Source organism: Candoia aspera, chromosome 14 (genome assembly GCF_035149785.1).
Source record: "Candoia aspera isolate rCanAsp1 chromosome 14, rCanAsp1.hap2, whole genome shotgun sequence".
In the NCBI taxonomy this organism is placed as follows: domain Eukaryota; kingdom Metazoa; phylum Chordata; class Lepidosauria; order Squamata; family Boidae; genus Candoia; species Candoia aspera.
Window position 1 is genome coordinate 17,749,444 of NC_086166.1, and position 17,077 is coordinate 17,766,520.

The 17,077-nt window shown below is 49.2% G+C and overlaps 1 protein-coding gene across 6 annotated transcripts in view; it reads left to right on the forward strand.

The window, feature by feature from the left end:
• Positions 1–17,077, forward strand: part of TSC2 (TSC complex subunit 2) — a 55,912-nt gene that overhangs the window by 17,686 nt on the left and 21,149 nt on the right. For 4 of the 6 annotated variants that reach the window (XM_063315152.1, XM_063315154.1, XM_063315156.1 and 1 more), the window contains 13 exons: positions 302–454; positions 4,063–4,179; positions 4,326–4,448; positions 5,020–5,129; positions 5,330–5,468; positions 6,228–6,350; positions 6,795–6,929; positions 9,110–9,299; positions 10,458–10,551; positions 10,998–11,100; positions 11,696–11,790; positions 13,768–13,899; positions 16,793–16,957. In XM_063315152.1, the coding sequence (XP_063171222.1) occupies positions 302–454; positions 4,063–4,179; positions 4,326–4,448; positions 5,020–5,129; positions 5,330–5,468; positions 6,228–6,350; positions 6,795–6,929; positions 9,110–9,299; positions 10,458–10,551; positions 10,998–11,100; positions 11,696–11,790; positions 13,768–13,899; positions 16,793–16,957 (1,679 nt within the window). The remainder of the gene's footprint in view (positions 1–301; positions 455–4,062; positions 4,180–4,325; positions 4,449–5,019; positions 5,130–5,329; positions 5,469–6,227; positions 6,351–6,794; positions 6,930–9,109; positions 9,300–10,457; positions 10,552–10,997; positions 11,101–11,695; positions 11,791–13,767; positions 13,900–16,792; positions 16,958–17,077) is intronic. The other 2 variants (XM_063315153.1, XM_063315155.1) reach the window with 2 other exon arrangements.

Genomic DNA, 17,077 nt, shown 5'->3' on the forward strand with positions numbered 1-17,077 from the left:
TAGCAGCTGTAAAAGTGCCCCAGTTGCCCGCTAAAACTGTTGAAGGATCAAACAATGGTCACAACCAAAACATTAAGGGAGAAGGAGATGGGTGCCCAGTACTAGAATGCGTGATCTTTCTGTGCGGTTCACTCTGGTGTATGTGGAAGAGGGGGCGTGGTTCTGGAGGTGGAACGGCATACAGCTGCTTGAGGGATTAGGAATCCAAGATTCCAGCACTTGCTTGTTTTGCCTGCCAGTTAAGGTAGGAACCTGCCTTCAGCCTGCCTCAGTTACACTCAGAAATCATCTTTGATTGCAGGAGGAATTGATTAACCTGGTCATCTCCCAGCTGTCTCATATCCCAGAAGATAAAGACCACCAAGTCCGCAAACTGGCCACCCAGTTGCTGGTGGACTTGGCTGAGGGTTGCAATACCCATCACTTCAACAGCTTGCTGGACATCATCGAGAAGGTACGGGAAATCGTGTCTCAGCACCACTTGCTCTGATAGCAAAGGTGAGGCTTCTTCCCAGAAAACAGAGCAGATTGTGCTTTGGGTCGAAGTCTCTGCTGTTAATTCAGGGGTTGCTCTTCTTCAGATGCAACTCTCCAGGCTTTTGTAATAATGACAACATTGTGTTGCAACAGAGTTTTTTGTGGAGACAGTGGAATTGGGACCACCATATTCACAGATGCTCCTGTTTAGGCTCCCTGCCCGTCCCAGCATATCCTACTAGTTGAGGCAGAATTATGATTTCTATATAGCACCAACCTGTGATGCATTCCAGCATAGTTCATTGAATAAGCGGTAATTGGCCAGAGTGACTAATCATGCACAACTTACGAACCGTGGTGGTTGGATTCCCGTGGCATCCCAAGCCCAAACCAAATAATACCGTTAGGTTTATTTTGTAGGAACCAGGCCACTGAGAGGTGAACTCGGGTGAATCTAGATTCAAATTTCGCTTATGCCATAAATTCATTCTCGCTTGGGGGATGATGGTGGGGATGATGTTTCCCTGTAGAACGAGAGAGGTTTTTGTAAACATATCTGAGATGCAACTTAGAGAATCCAGAACTGCATGAATGCTGAGCAGTACATGAAGAAGAAAGTATAGCTGTGAAGGCTCCCTCTTAGAACCTAAGTTTGTAAATCATTGTCCTGGAGACCTGTTCCAAGCAAACATGAGGAAACTGGGTTCCTGCAGCTGTTGCTGAACTATACCTTCTAGAATCCTTCACCATGCTAACTGGGGCTGTGAGGAATTACAGGTACTCCTCACTTAACAACCACAACTGGGGCCGGCAACTCTTACTAAGTAATGTGGCTGCTAAGTAAGACATCACATGACCACCCCATTTAGCAATGGCAGTTCTGGCAGTCCCTGTTGCTGTCATTAAGCGAATCCCACCTGGTTGTTAGGTGAGGACCCACCCTGATCCAAGCCAATCCTGGCTTGGTCCCTCCCAGCCCCAAGCCTTGGTCCTTCCAGGTAAGGGACTGCCTCTTCTTCAGCTCCCCCCACCTGCCTATCCCCCCCACAACCTCTGCCCTTTTGGCTGCCCTGCACAGCGGCAGCCTCAGTGGTGGCACCGGTGGCTCTGTGGCTCAAGTAGGGGCCGGGGGCCTTTAGCAGTCTCAGCCCACCGCCCCCAGGCCTCTGCTTCAGCCCCAGCGCCGCTGCCACTGAGGAGTGCCGCCTCAAGCCTCGTGCTGCAGCCAGCTGCCCCAGCGCCCCGGCACAAAGCCGCCCCAGTGTGAAGCCCCAGCCGCCCCACTGCCCCCTGCCCTCCACTCTGCACCCCTGTGGCCCTGCAGTCTTTCCCGCCCCCCCCCCAGCTGACCTTTGCCATCGTCTTCCTGCTGCTGCTGAGGCGTACCCAGCCTGGCCCTTTGTGAGGTAGCTGTTGGCCGTGTGAGGTCTTCTTCCTGAAGCTGGGTGCACCTCGCCAGCAGCGGGAGGAAGAAGACAGCGAAGGTCAGCTGGGAGTGGCAGAGGCAGCAGAGCACGGGGGCAGGGGCTGTGGTTTGCAGGGGGACAAAAGGGCGGAGATGGGGGAGATAGACAGGTGGGGGGAGTCGAAGAGCACCCTGCAGTTGTAAATGCAGGTGAGCTGCCAAGAGCCTGAATTTTGATCTCATGACCCCAGGGGTGCTACAACAGCCATAACTTTGAGGACCAGCCATAACTACTATTTGTTCAGTGCTGTCATAACTTCGAACAGCTACTGAACAAATGGTTGTTAAGTGAGGACTACCTGTAGTTTAACAATAAGGGGGTGCTCCTGAAATATGGACTTGAAGTTTTTGCTTGACTGCCTGGGCAGCTGGGATTGAGAAGGGATTGATGTTTGACTGTGAAAGATGGATTATATGAGGCAGGTGTGGAAGTTGTCAAATGGAATGAAAGAATGGATATGGTTACAGTGGGGGAGATAAATCCAGGATCAGAAAAGAGAAAGAGACAGAAGATTTGGATGGGGTCTGAAAATGAAGGATTGAGAGGAGGATTGTTGGAAGTCGTTGGGTTGTAAGTGGCTTATGGTCTGGGTGTGATGAACGCCTACCCAAGTTTCCAACCAGCCTCGCACAAGAAGCTTATGGATATCTGATTTATTACTGGATAGCATGCAAGTTCAAGAGCAAAGCTGAGAATGGCAAAAACGCAGGTCTTTCAAACAATTAAAGCTTAGACAGCTCCAGTCCCTCCCCCCAGAGTCAGAACGAGTCCCCTCCCCGCAGCCTGCAGGTGCTCCTAACGGTTCCTGCCGGTCTTCGGGAAAGTGTCCTTGAACAGGTGAGATAACCCAAACAGACATTCCAAAGCCTCTGCATCAGTGCCTGGTGCAAAGAACAAGAGCGGCCCCCTCCCAAACAGGAACACGTGTCGGCACCAGCATGGCCTGGGAACCGGTTACGATGTTCGCAGGAACTTTGGGACAGGAACCATGACACTGGGAAAGTCATCTGGCCTGTGGCACGTAAAGGAGGCTGACTGGTCAGCAGGGCTGATCTCAGAGTGGGGATGGTGGAGAAGAGGGCTTCCCAGCGGGTGTGGCGTTGCCTCCAAGTGGTGTAGACTTGTTGGGTTTAGGGCCTTCAGTGATGCTAGTACCCCAACCACAACTCCATGGAAGTGGATTACCAAGGAGTGCCACGTTGGAGTGCCATTGCTTATATTACTAAACGTGGCCATTTTATTATTTTACAGGCAGTCCTTGAGTTACAACCACTCGTTTGGTGGCTGTTCAAAGTTATGACGGCACTGGACGAAGGGGACTTACAACTGGTCTGCAAAGTTGCGGCTGTCGCAGCATCCCAGTGGCCACACGATCATGATTTCCAACATTTCCTGCTGGCTTCCCCCAAGCAAAGTCAGTGGGGAAGCTGGCAGGAAGTTGCTCCTCCCACCACTTTGTCACCCGCCTGTGCTCAGAGCGCCTGCCCACAGTAACCCTCCCTGCTGGCCTGCTTGCCTGGGACTCCTCTGTCTGCCCATTTAACAACCTGCGCGGTCCTGGGTTACGACGGCAGCTGGGACTGCGGGATTGACATGGCTAAGTGATGCAGTCACGTGAGGTCACACTTTACGACTGCATCACTTAGCGACAGAAATGCCAGTCCCAATTGTCATAACCCGAGGACTACCTATACATTGTTTACCATGGATGTCTTCATTGTTGACATTATATAAGCCACCACAAGTCTATATGGACTTGGTGGTATACAGATTTAATAAATGAAGTACCTGAAGGAGAGCAGCCCAAAAGTCAGAGTGCTTGGGGACCAGCTAGCCACCGAGCCCAAAACCGGCCACATTGCTGGGGGTTTGGGCTTATTCTTGAAGGGCTCGATGACCTTGTTTTCCTGGACGTAGCAACTGCAGGAGAGCTAGTTCTCAGAATAGGAAGCCCCACCGTCTCAACGCTAAAAGCTGTGGAAAGGGACCAGCAGGATTTCCTACGGATGAGTCGTAGATCTTTGCCCTCTTCTCCTCTCATCTGGGTTTAGCCTGGCAGTCCTGGCTCTTTGCAGTCTTCATCGGGTGGGCTGTAATCTTCTGCTCCCTTCCTAAAAAGGTGGCTTCCCATTCCTTGCTGCCTTCTGCTGACCTGGAAGAAAGAGATCTGCTGTCCTACTCCGCCTCGTTGGAAGACGTGAAGACGGCCGTCGTTGGTCTACTTGTCATTTTCCAGGTAGATGGAAGGCAGCAATTCCTTTTTCACTTACAAGGAAAATACTTTGAAGAATTAAATACGGCGTTTAGCCATCTTTTCTGTGTTTGTGTAGTAAGGAGAGCAGTTCCAGTTTGACAAAAACTCTTCCCCCCCCTCCCTTTTAGACCAAGCTGTACAGCTTGCCTGCCAGCCATGCCACGCGGGTCTATGAGATGCTTGTCCATCACGTTCAGCTCCATTATAAACACAAGTACAGCCTCCCCATTGCCAGCAGTATCCGCCTGCAGGTGAGAACACACTCTCGGACCCCTTTCCAGAACCAAAGATTTGCAGGAAATGTTGGAGGGAGGAAGTAAAGGGCAGGTGAAATGGTTTGGGTGGCTCGTTAGTGGCCGCTTTTGCTAAATTTGCAGACGTCTGTCCTGGTTTTGCAAGTTCTGGGAAGAGGCTTGGAATGGCGCAGAGGGGCGAGATACCTCTTGCGACATCCCTAGACCAGACTAACAGCTGATTCCCTTCCTGTCTTATGAGCGTTACTGTGAATGTTTGAACCTGATGTTCCCGCCCTGCGTAGCCTTGCAAGAGGAACGAGGTTTAACAACAGTGCGGCCACTGCCAGCAAGCTGCGTCTAGGACGTCTGCTTTTCCAGGGACTGTGTGCCAGCGGTGGGTGGGAACAGTTTCTTTCCCTCTGTCCATCTAATGTTTCCTGAAGCTTTTTTCAGAAACATTACGGGGCTACTTGGCTGGGCCGAGGAGCTCTTTTCATGTAGCCAGGCTTGGAATGGTTGGCATGTCCAATAACGCCCCTTCCTTTTTCTTCTTGCTCTTACGTTGGATTGTTCTTTCCATTTTTAGGTATTTGACTTCTTGCTCTCGCTTCGTGCTGACTCTCTTCTCCACCGGCTGGGCCTCCCCACCAAAGATGGCCTCGTGAGATTCAGCCCCTACTGCCTCTGCGATTCAGTGTATGTTTCTTTTGGTGGCAGCCTTTCCCTTTTCAGAGCTTGTGGGCAGCAGCCGTCTCCTTTCCAGAATGCTTCTGCTTTGTCCTGGCCTCAAGCTTGCTTGGAACGGTCTGGAGGAAGCTCTGTCTTCTGAATGGAAGGGGATGCTTCTTGGTGCTCCGGGCACCAGGCCCTGCTAATGGTCTTCTCCTATGTCACAGGGAGCCCGAGAAGAAACTTGCTGGCACTCTCTCCCCTCCCTCGGGAAGTCCAGGCGTGCTCCCCCAGAACGCTCCCATCCGCACGGGCCGCTTGTCTTATTCTCTCCTCTTTGGAGTTCTTCTGCAGTGCTTGAAGCAAGTGAGTGAGGAACCGGAACGGACAGCTGCCGGTTGGTCTGTGTTCTTGGTATCCCGCCGGGATGGGACTGAAGCCAGAGTCGCCCATGGGCTGCAGTACAGCTGGGGCTTCAAGGCAGCCTCTGCGAATAGCCGTGCATTTTCCTGCTTGCTTGACACAGGTCGTGAGGTGCTGCCCAGCTGCAGTCACCTTGCAGCAAACTGTGGAAGGGTGCGGAGGAGACCGAGCTCTGAGTCAGGGAGTCCTCGGTTCAATTTAGAGGAGAGGAATAGTATTTTTACTTGCAGCTACCTTCCCCCGACTGGTGCCCATCACATGCCTTGACTTCAGTTCCCAGAACCCTTTGCTAGCTCTGTTGGTTGGAGAGTCTGGCAATCATTTTTCCACATCTTAAGGATACCCGGTTAGGAAGGCAAGTTTACAGGATTGTCATTAGCAGTTACATAATTGTAAGATCAAGCACTTCGAAGGCATCGCATATATGCTGGGATTATCGCGAGTGGTTTCCAACATTCCTGCTCGCTCAAGGAGTGCAATACACACATTTATTTATTTAGAGGGCTGTGCTGTTTTCCAATATTGCTTCTGAAGTGGTATTAAGGACAAGTAATATCGCAGCAAGTACAAAAAGTGTGATGAAAATAGCAGCTAGGATGCTGGGAACGAATGACGTGGCTCACGTTGAGAAAGGCTCGTTCCGGGCATAAGGGCCCTTGTCTGCCGCCTCACAGACCCCTCCCTTCCCTTCTTCCGTGTTAGGAGACCGACTGGAAGGTGCTGAAGCAGGTCCTGAACAAACTGCCCGGGTCCCTGCAGCATAAAGTCCTTTACCTGACCTCTCCCTGCAGTATTGACCACCTGTCCTCTGCTCTGTGCGCTACGGTAAGGGCGCGCCTGGCCCCCGAGGACCTGGGCTTGGCTGCTTTGGGCCCCGGCCTCTGCCTGTCCTTCCACGGCACCTTTTTAATGCTACGGCTGGAAGGTCTGACGGGGAACCAGCACGAAATGGGGGGGCTTTTGTGTCTGGCCTGTGGGTTTAGAATTTGGTCTTGGCTGTTTTTGTCCAGGGCCAGGATCTGTGTGGGCGGGTCCAGGACAGACAAAAGCTAAACTTTAAGTGAGACGAAGTTAATAGGATCATTCTCCGTGTGTTAGTTTTCCCCTTCTTGTCTATGGAGGATGCAGCAGGGGCTTTGGGGAGTCCCACCCGAGGCTTCAGGGGCTGCACGTGGCCTGGAGACTTGGCGCACTGATTGGTTCCAAGCCATGGTTTCCCCTCCTGTAGCACTTTTTGGAAACAGCAACTTGGTGTCTCTTTTGCGCCAGCTCACAGATAAGAAGGTGACTGAGCGGCTGAGGGACGCCTCGGAAGGGCTGTCCCGGAACGACCTGCACCCGGCTGTGGTTCCAGTCTTGACTGCTTTGATCTCCTACCACAATTACCTGGACAAAACGAAGCAGGTATTGCCTGAGGGGGTGGGGGAAATGGGACTGAGGAGACTTGCTGTACTCTCTGCCAACGCTTTGGTGCTTCTGATACCTTTCCAGAAGTACGTATTTTTATTTATTGCTACAGCTTTTATGCCATTTCATTTCCAGAGACACTCGGTGGCTTATAGAATTAATAACAGAAGATTAAAAGCAAAAATCAACTTATGCAGTTATACCCAATCAGTCTAGTGTGCCACCATTCAGGATAGCATGATCTTAATCATCTCCAAATGCCTCTGTGAAGAGCCATGCAAATGCAGTAAGGAGGGGAGATCCAGATGTCTGGGAGTGGGCTGTTTTAAGGGGGGAGCATTATCGTAAAGGCTTGAGCATGGGGTCCCTACAGGTAGCATTCCCTCAGTGGTGGGATCCTCTCCAACACTTTTTGCTGCATTAGCAGATTCAACTTGGAGAAGGCAGACACGGAGATATCCAGGCTTTGAATCATGTAGGGTTTTAAAAGCGCTGAGCTGCACCCACAAGCTACCTGGCAGTCAGTACAACTCCCATAATAATGGCATTACATGGGCAAGCTCCAGTATGCCCATAACTACTTGGGCTGGTAGATGTTATACCAGCTGAAGCTTCCATGTGCTATTCAGGAGCAGCCCCACATGCAGTGCCTTGCAGTAATTGACCTACAAGGTGACAAGGATGTGAATTACCTGATCCAGGAGGGCTGTATCTGACGCACAAGTTGTAATTGTGTAAAGGCCCTTCTAGCCACAGTCCCCAGCTGCTATTCAGTTGCAGCCCTGTCCATATTCAAAGACAGTCTATGTATGTGGTCTCAGTTGGCTTCTGAAGCCACAGCCACTCTCCCTTGGTAGGATTTAGTCAAAGTCTGTTCCTTCCCATCCAGACAGTAACAGCTCCAGGCACTGGGTCAGGACCTCCACAAATCTCCTGCCTGATCTGCGGTGGAGATACGTTACTGGGCATCATCACCATATTGATGATACTGCACCCAGTGTGGTGGATGACCCCTTCCAGCAGCTTCGTGAATATAGCAGGGAGAGGACCATAAAAGAGTGTCCAAGAGCTTGATCTCTCTCCACCTACCAGCTCTGACTCAAACTGGCCGTTCAAGAAGGAGAACTGTCCTGATTACCAGGAAACACACTGAGACAATGACTTGGTCTCTAATATTTATTAGTAGTACTTAACAAGAATCCTAACAAACTGAGGAAGCGTGGGAAAACCCAGCCATATAAACCCCAAGGGTTAAGGCGGTCCCGATCTGTGTCTCTTTGAATGGCTGAACAGTTCCTCAGTGCTACGCATGCGCTTGACAGTCTGGGTGGGAGCCCCCTGCTCGCCATCCTTACTCATGACAAGAACCACTCAGGAACAGTGCTCCCTTCACTCCTAACTCTCTCAGTTGGCCCAGGGGAATACCATGGTCAAAAGTATTGAAGACTGCCAAGAGGTCCAACAGAACCAAATAGTCAAATTCCCTCTATCCATTTCCACCCAAGGCCATCAAGAATTACCAGCATGGTTTCAGTCCCACATCCAGGCCTGAATCCTGATTGAAAAGGTTCAGATGAACCATTTAATTCAGGGCTCTCTGTAATTAAAATCTATTCACTTTCTCAGAAACCTTCTCTAAAATAGGAAGGTTGGAGACCGTGTGATAACGGTCTAAAATAGCTGGGCCAAGTGATGGTTTCTTGAGAAGGGGATGTACCACCACCTCTTTCAAGAGGAGAGGCACCACCCCTTCACTCAAAGAGGCATTTACTACCACCTCCCTGCATGTTTTCACTGACCAGGTAAGGCAGTGCAGTGACCTAATCAACAAGTGGCAGAGTTAATAACCCAGAGGACTCTGTCTGCTTGCTCAAGATCCACAGGTTTAAGCTAACCCCAGCTCCCCAAGACAAAGCCTCGTCATTTCAGCTGGATTTGCCCAGTTGGCATCCAAGTGAGTGTGAGTGATTTTGTCCTCCAAAGGCTTAGCATGGAAAGTTACATGGAAGAATATTTAATCTGAGCAACCTTGAATTTGGCTTTCTTTGATAAACACTCAGATGCTGAAACCCATCAGAATCAAGTCCCTCACTCATAACTGTCTATAACCAATCAGTACAGAATGTCTTGGTGCCCACATTGTATCTGTCCTGTATAACTGTGTTCTCTCCACCCAGCGAGAGATGGTTTATTGCCTGGAGCATGGACTGATCTTCCGCTGCGCCAGCCAGTGTGTGGTGGCGTTGTCAATCTGCAGCGTCGAGATGCCGGATATTATCATCAAAGCTCTGCCAGTCCTGATAGTTAAGTTGACACATATTTCAGCTACAGCCAACATGGCCATCCCACTCTTGGAATTCCTTTCGAGTAAGTGGTAGGTGCCCCTGTAGCATGCATCTGTCTGTCCCTTTGGAAGGAGTAACAAAAAGGAATGAGCCTCTGCTGATTTTGGAAAGCCACAACTGTTTTAGAAACTTAGGAGCTTTGGCACTGGGATATTTGAATAGTTGCCCTGTCTCTGAAATGCCCTTATCTGTGCAAATTTCTGGCCCTTTGAGAGTGAGAGGGTGGGGGGAATTGGAGCAAAAGCTGGTGCAGGAAAGCTCAAACTGTTTTAGCTTGTGAACCTCATTGGGCTGCTCTTTGCATCTGGGTTTATATTTTCCGTCTCAGCAGGTGGCAGAACCTGGTTGACTTTGGTCTCAGAAGCCAAGTTCAACCGTAGTTGGGACTTGAATGGGAGACCACCAAACCATGCATCTGGCAAGAAGGCATTGGCAGACCACTTCCATCCTGTGGCCAAAAAGGCTACCGGGAGTCAAGCTCAACCCCAGAGGGTCCTTAATTTTTCCATCTATGCAAAGAAAAGGCTAAGCATATGATGGAGACAGTGAACCCTTTAGCCGAGAGTCGACTCTGTGGATGGGTTCATACAGCATGCGGAACCAGGGTCTGGCAACCCAAAGACCTTGTGCAGCCCCCTCTGCGCTCGGTGTGTAGCCACCGCAGTGCCTACCGCCCCAAACAGTCCAGATGCTGTTTTGGAAGCCATTTCTTGTATTGGGGTGCTGAGAAGGTTTTTTGGGGTGGGGGGACAAGTGCTATTAAACTTGTAGAGGTTTAAGGTGCCCATCGCTCCCCTTAAAATCCCCAGTTCATCTGCAAAATTCAAGAAATTTTGCCTTGGGGCCAGGACTTAATGAACAAACTGGATTTGCCAAAAAAGGCTTTTTCTCCAGTTCACAAAGATATTTGTGGTCAAAAATGCTCACCTGTCCCTTCACTATACCAGAACTGGGCAAAACATGGTGAGGCAGACTGTCTTATATGGACCCAGCCTGTGGCTTGCAGACTGCTGTTTATGTCTTAGGGTAGCACACAGACCCAGCCCTTTACAGCTGATTCAGAAACCTTCACCTGGGTGAATTGTGCGAAACCAGGCAACGTCAGTCCCCTTATGTGCGCAGAGCAGGGCAAGGCTGACTGTGTCACCTGAAACCTGACCTTGTTTTCTTCCCTTTTCAGCACTGGCCCGCCTGCCTCACCTCTACAGGAATTTTGCGGCTGAGCAGTATGCCAGCGTATTTGCCATCTCCTTGCCGTATACAAACCCCTCCAAGTAAGCTGGGTGCTTCCCTGTGAATGACACTACCTCGTGGCCAAGGGATCCTTGGCTTTCTGTCATCAGTTGTTTTGAGTGGGGTTTCCACCCCTGCATAGATCCTGGGGTTAGATGGCCCATTCCATGGTCCCAAGCGCGCAGCTCCTTTGTCTTCCCTCCCCTCCTCTTAGGAGACTGAAGGATGGGAGAGGCAGAGTGGGGTTGCCCAGGGGCTGATTTATGAATTTTCCTGCCTGGCAAATTTCCTGTGTGTTGGTGTGACCTTCATGGTACAGACCTCTCTGTGGCACTTCCCTTTGTAGAACAGATCACTCCGGCTGGCCTGGCTGCTTTGCCCTGTGCCATTGTTATTCATTTGATTTATCTGTTGTCTGTCTGCCCAAGAGCCTTCCATGGCCCCACACCTTCAGGGCTGCTAAATATATTTTCTTAACTGTTTGTAGGTTTAACCAGTATATTGTGTGCCTGGCGCATCATGTCATAGCCATGTGGTTTATCAAATGCCGCCTTCCCTTTCGGAAAGACTTTGTTCCGTATATTACTAAGGTGAGTGCATTACATAATTAAGAAAGACAAAGGAAGAGTCCTTCCACTGGAGTGACCCTCACAACATTTAGGAGCCTTTGCAGACGCTGCCACACATTTCAGTGGCATTTGTTATGGGAGGTGTCTTAATGTGACACACCCCGTAGTTAGTGAGGACCAAGTGAAGCTGGGAAGACTTCGCTTGAATTTACTTTGAGACTCGACCCAGCTGTCCCCAGGCAGGGGTAGAGGGCAGAGGGAATGCCTTGAAGGACAGGGGAAAGAGCTGCTACAAGGCAACAGACAGATAAGCCGGCTTGAGCCCATTCCAAGATGTTAACTTAAGTAAACTCCTCAGATGAGTCTCCCCCTAATTCACGTGACAATAAAGGGAGGGAGGGGGAAGCACATCCAGTTTTGCAAGATTTGGTTCCTGTGGCTGTCCAATGAAAGTTGCCCTGACCTACGTAGCCTTGGCGTCCTTGTCTGGTCTACCTTGGGCTGACACCAGGTGCCCTCTGGGTGGGACTAGGCTGGGGAGTGTGGTAGTGAGATCCATCTGGGCTAGAGAACCTTTGGATCCTGTCTGGCACTCCCCACCTTCTCTTTTGGGCAGGGTTTGCGGTCGAACATCCTCCTCTCCTTCGATGACACCCCGGAGAAAGACAGCTTCCGGGCTCGGAGTACAAGCCTAAATGAGAGACCAAAGAAGTAAGTTGGTTCTGAGTGCAGGAAAGACTGTTCTCTTTCTTTGGCAGCGTTAGGAGTGGTTTCTGCGAGAATGGCTCCCCTCGGCCTTTGCCCACTCACCACTGCTTTATGGTGGCTGTAGCACAACTCCGGAAGTGAGGTTTCGTATGAGTACAGAAACCTGCTCATGTTCAAGTTGCTCTCTCTCTCTGCTGAAAACCATCCTTCCCGGTGAAGAACTAAACTAATCATCTTTGGTTGCTTTTTTTCTTATCCAGATGGATTGGGAATGTTGGAGGGAGGCAGCCAGCCTGTGCAAGGCTGCTACAGCAGCTGCTGAAGTCCCCTTCAGCCGGCCCTTGTTTAATACCAAGCTGGAAGTTGCACGACTGCCCCTTCTCTCTATATATGCCTCTTTCCATAATCGATGGGGCAGCTAAAGAAACAGAATCATGCAGATTCCTAATAATTTGTTCCAAATGGTTTAAGGTTAGTTAAACAGCATTACAATTAATTTGTAGTGGTTCAGTTTCAAAGGTCATGCATAGTGTTTGGTTAAGCTTCAGGAAAAAGAAATGCCAATTCCATGTTCGCTAGCCAGGCAAAAGCAGCCACAGGAGCCATGGGATAGGGATCACTCTGAACACTGGCTTTGCCAGCAGTAATGGGGGGGGGGGAGGCTCTTTCTCGCAGCTGTTCACCCAGCTGCTGAGCAGAGTGCATCCTTAGGGCCCTGGGATCAGGTCTCTGAATCCGCCCACCCAGGTCCAGATCTCTGCCCGCACTGAGGGAAGGCGTTACTTGGTGTTGCCTCTGGATGCACCTCAGTTTTCCTCCCAGCAGTGACATCCATCAAAATGAGATGCCGAACAGAGACGACCACCGTTCGGGATAGCATAGCTTTTGTGGGTCGGATTAAGTCACAATAACTGAAACGTCGTGAATCCATCTTTCTCATAGGCACCATTTTCTTTTTTACTGTGGCTCTGTCATCCCTATCATCAGTGAATATTTTATTCTCATCAAGGTAGGATATCGTTGATTTGTCAGTTCAGGTCAAAATGCATCATTGGGATAGAGTCTCCACAAACCATTGCCAAAGACCCTTTTTGCTTGGAATCTGCTCCTCTCCAAAGGAGAGATTCTCTTGATTAGAGATCAGTGGTTTTTATGACTTGCTTTTAGACAGAAAATTCACAGAAATCCCCCAAGTATTAATAAATTGCAGTCAGGGCCTAGACACGGTATGTTTTCATAGAGAGGACAGCTCAGGTATGAGATGCAAGAATGTGTTTGTCTGCCTGGTAAGAAATGCATTCTCCCAGCTCCTGATGTCTTTCTCAGGTGTTGTTATTAGAGTCCAAACTTGGATGATTCCCACTCAAAGAAACTTGCCTATTTTGAAATGAAGTAATTTTGTTTGGCAGTAGGAAAAATGCAGTAATTCTTATTCTCAGTCTTGAGATTACCCTGGTTCATCCCTGGAGATGGTTTCCCAGTTGAGTGGCAGGCTTGAGCGTAGCCTTCCAACTCTGTGGGTCAGTCGGGACAGGTCGTTGTGAAGTGTACCTTTGAGGCCAAATAGTCCCGTCTCCCTCTCTTTGCCCACTCAGCCATAACACGTTTCCTTGTCCGGTGCGCCTTAACATTCCAGCTGCCACTGTCAATCCGCCTTTGCGTTAAGTTGCGCTAATGTCATCTGGTTGTGCGCAATTGGTTTTTGTCCTGTTTTGTTTTGGGGTGGGGTAACATTTAGCAGTCTGGAGCAAAACAGGGGCTTGTTGGTTTTTGTGTTTAAAATGTTCATTCTTTTAAGTTTTTCTTGTTTTTTAATTCCCCTCCCTCCTTTTTTCGGCCTCCTTTCTTCTTTTTTTCTTCTTTTCCCTCCTTTTCTCCATCGTCTTCTGGGACTTTCGTGGCCTTTCACCTCCCATCCTTCCAATGATTTCCTTCCTGTGCAATCACGCCTCTTTGGTCCTGATGCTGCTTTGCCCCTAGTAGCTTTAAAGTAGCCAAAAATGCCAGGCCCACCTTGAACCACTCTCCTCCTGTGAAAGCGCTGAAGGAACCCTCAGCTGTTGATGCCTTCCGGTCCCGCAGCATCAGTGTGTCTGACCATGCCGCCCACAGGTAGTGATGCTTGGACGTGGGAGGAGGGTGAAGAGCAGGGGAGTCTCTTGACGGTGCTTATGGGGTTCGGGGAATGTGCACGTGGGATTCCTGCTTGGCTTCCTGATGCTAGCTTTGCAAGCACTTCGCTGCATGTTCTAGGGCAAAGGTGTGAGTTGGGTTTGGTGTGGTTTGGGCAGACCATGCTGCTGCTGGGCCCAGATTTTTTTCCCCGTTTCTTAGGGTATGACAGGTTGCGGTTGCTTCTAGCTTGACCCTTTCAAATGGTGGTTATTCCATGGCCAAGATTAAAGCATCCCATTCGCTGGCTCTGTGCTTCGTAGCATAGCTGTCCAAAACGTTCCACAGGATGAAGTGGGAATGTAGATGTGGAACCTGAGATCTTTTGGTAACAAATCGCTGTGTGCCACCTCATAATCTTCCGTAGCTCTGGGTTTTGTTTAAGCAACTTAGAACAGTGAAGGCATCCAGAATGCATCTCTTTCATATCCAGTGCAGACTTAACACTCTCTGCAAGAAGAATCCGCACCGTTTAGAAATTTGAACTATTTCTCCCTGCTGCCAGAAGGCTGACCCTCTCCCTGACACTCACACTGATGAAGCAGAGCTAACCCTTTTCCCTTTGCTCAGCATTTGAAACTAGTTTAGAAGATAACCATAATTGGTGCTGCTTTATTGTATCATTAAACAGTTGTGAGGAAGGAAAGGAAAGGGGCAATCCGTGGGCCTCAGTGTTGGTGAACAGTCAAAACTATATCTGTGCTGGGCTTCAGAATTATATTTGGTACTAGTGCCCTTCAACAGCTGTTCATATTACTGTATTGAGAACGTGGCTGGGAGAGGACAAGAAGGAAAGAGTCAGGCTGCTGCAAAGATGAATCCTAGTTGCTGGTGAACTAGCATGATCATCATTTTTCATTAGCCAGGATAATTTTGGTACCCTAAATTCAACAGCTTTGGAAACAACTGGGATAATCTTTGCTTTCTTTGTTTTAGCAACCAAGTAATTGCAGAAGAGCTCATCACAGTGATGACTTTGTCTGGAAACTCACATGCTTACTTCCAGTTAACTGGGGGGGAAAAGACTTAAGAACTGGAGGAAAAAGCCTGGGTGGAGGGTTTTTTCTGCAGACTACAATGGTTAGGTGTTCGTTGAAGAGCCACCAAAGGGCCCAGAACTGCCATAAGAGCCAACAAGACAGCAGGCAACAGGATTCAAATATGAAAGCTGATGTGCCTTCAACAAAGTTCTGCACTTTCCTAACTTGATTGTGAAATAATTCTGTTTGAGTGGGGACATGGAATTCCATTATATTGGGGTGGGGGGTTCTGCAGGGTATAGTCAAATAAGTCAAGAAGGTGGCCAAGACGGTGTCATGGAAGCTCTGCCTGTTTGGTATGTGCATTGCACTGTTGCAGCCACCATCTTGAACCATACCCTGTGGACACCCCAGTATGGGGGGTATGTATTTCTTTTCAAGCCAAGTCTGACATTCAGTCTTTCACTGGCAAGTTGAGGCTCTACTCCCAAAATGAGACGGAAGGGTCCCTGCCATGGTAAAGAAGTGAACAGGATTGGAACAAAAGCAACATTTGTTTTGATTTAAACGTAATTAGATTAAATTTAAGTACTCCCCATTTATTAAGTATTTTATATTAAATTTAATGAAATTTAATTATGGTATAATTAGTGTTGCAGCCTCGCGTGGCTCTGAGTGGTAGGCGGCAGTATTGCAACTGAAAACTCCCCCCACTACCCGAGTTCGATCCCGGCGGAAGCTGGGTTCTCTCTGGGCAGCCGGCTCAGGTCGACTCAGCCTCCCATCCTTCCAAGGTCGGTAAAAGGAGTACCCGGCTTGCTGGGGAAGGTGACGACTGGGGAAGGCCATGGCAAACCAGCCCGCTCTGTAGTCTGGCAAGAAAACGTCGCGAAAACAGCATTCCCCCAAAGGGTCAGACGTGACTCGGTGCTTGCACAGGGGACCTTTCACTTTCATATAATTAGTGTTAATGTTACATTATTGAAACTAATAATTGTTTTAATTAACACTTAATATTAAATACTTAATATTGATATTAAATATAAGGTTTCCCCCAAATATCAGACTCTGGACTTGAGCAGTTCAGCTATTAGGCTGGGAAAGGAGAGACCCTGGTTCACGTTCACCTCAACCAGGGAAGCCCCCTGGGAGGACTGGCCAGCCACTCACTCTCAGTCTACCTTGCAGGGTTCTTGTTATTGGGTTATAGCTGGGGGAGAGAAAGCAAGTTGCAGCATCTTGGGTTGTCTGTAAAAGGGGAGAGAAATAAATTTTACCCATTTACTGCCCCCTCCCTTGAATCAAAGGGATCTTTCAGTTTGCATTTCTCTGAGTTGTTTCAGTTTATACATTTGATTACTCGAATCAAATTATCCATTCAGTCGTATCCGACCCTTGGTGATTCCATGAGCCGGCTCTTATCCTATAATAAATTCACTTACATTTTTAAACACAATTACCTGATTTAATCTTGAGTCAGCCACTGTACTCCCAGCTGTGCTACAGTGCAACCAAAGACAAATGACCAGTCCTGGAAATGATCTGCGATCAGTTCTTGCCAGTTACGATGTTACGCCCTTCCAGTCAAGCCCATTCTCTGGAGCATTAGAAGCCAGGAGCTGCTTCTCTGAATAAATGAAATAGCCACTCATTTGTTGGTCTCCCTGCATCTGCTTCCTGGCCCTTGACTTCAGGGCTCCCCAAGCCAGACTGAGGAGTGTCACTTAAAACTGTCCCAGAATCTGATGTGTTCATCCACAACTCAGCCTGCTGCATGCATCATGGAATTTGGGGACCTTTTCCATTGGGAAGTTCTGCCAAATTGTAATATTCTCCCTGCCCCCCTTTTCTAGCCGGATACAAACCTCCATCACCAGTTCCAGTCTGGGGTCTGCTGATGAGAACTCCATGGCTCAGGCAGATGACAACCTGAAGACCCTTCACTTGGAGCTCACGGAGACCTGCCTCGACATGATGTCCCGATACGTCTTTTCAAACTTCACAGCCGTGCCCAAGAGGTTTGCACGTGGTTCTTCCCAGCAGAGAGACTGACCCCTGAATCATTAAGTGCTGGGCTTGGTGCAAACTGTAGTCTCTGACTCTGGGCACTTCAGTCTGATTATCAAGACCTCAAGGTC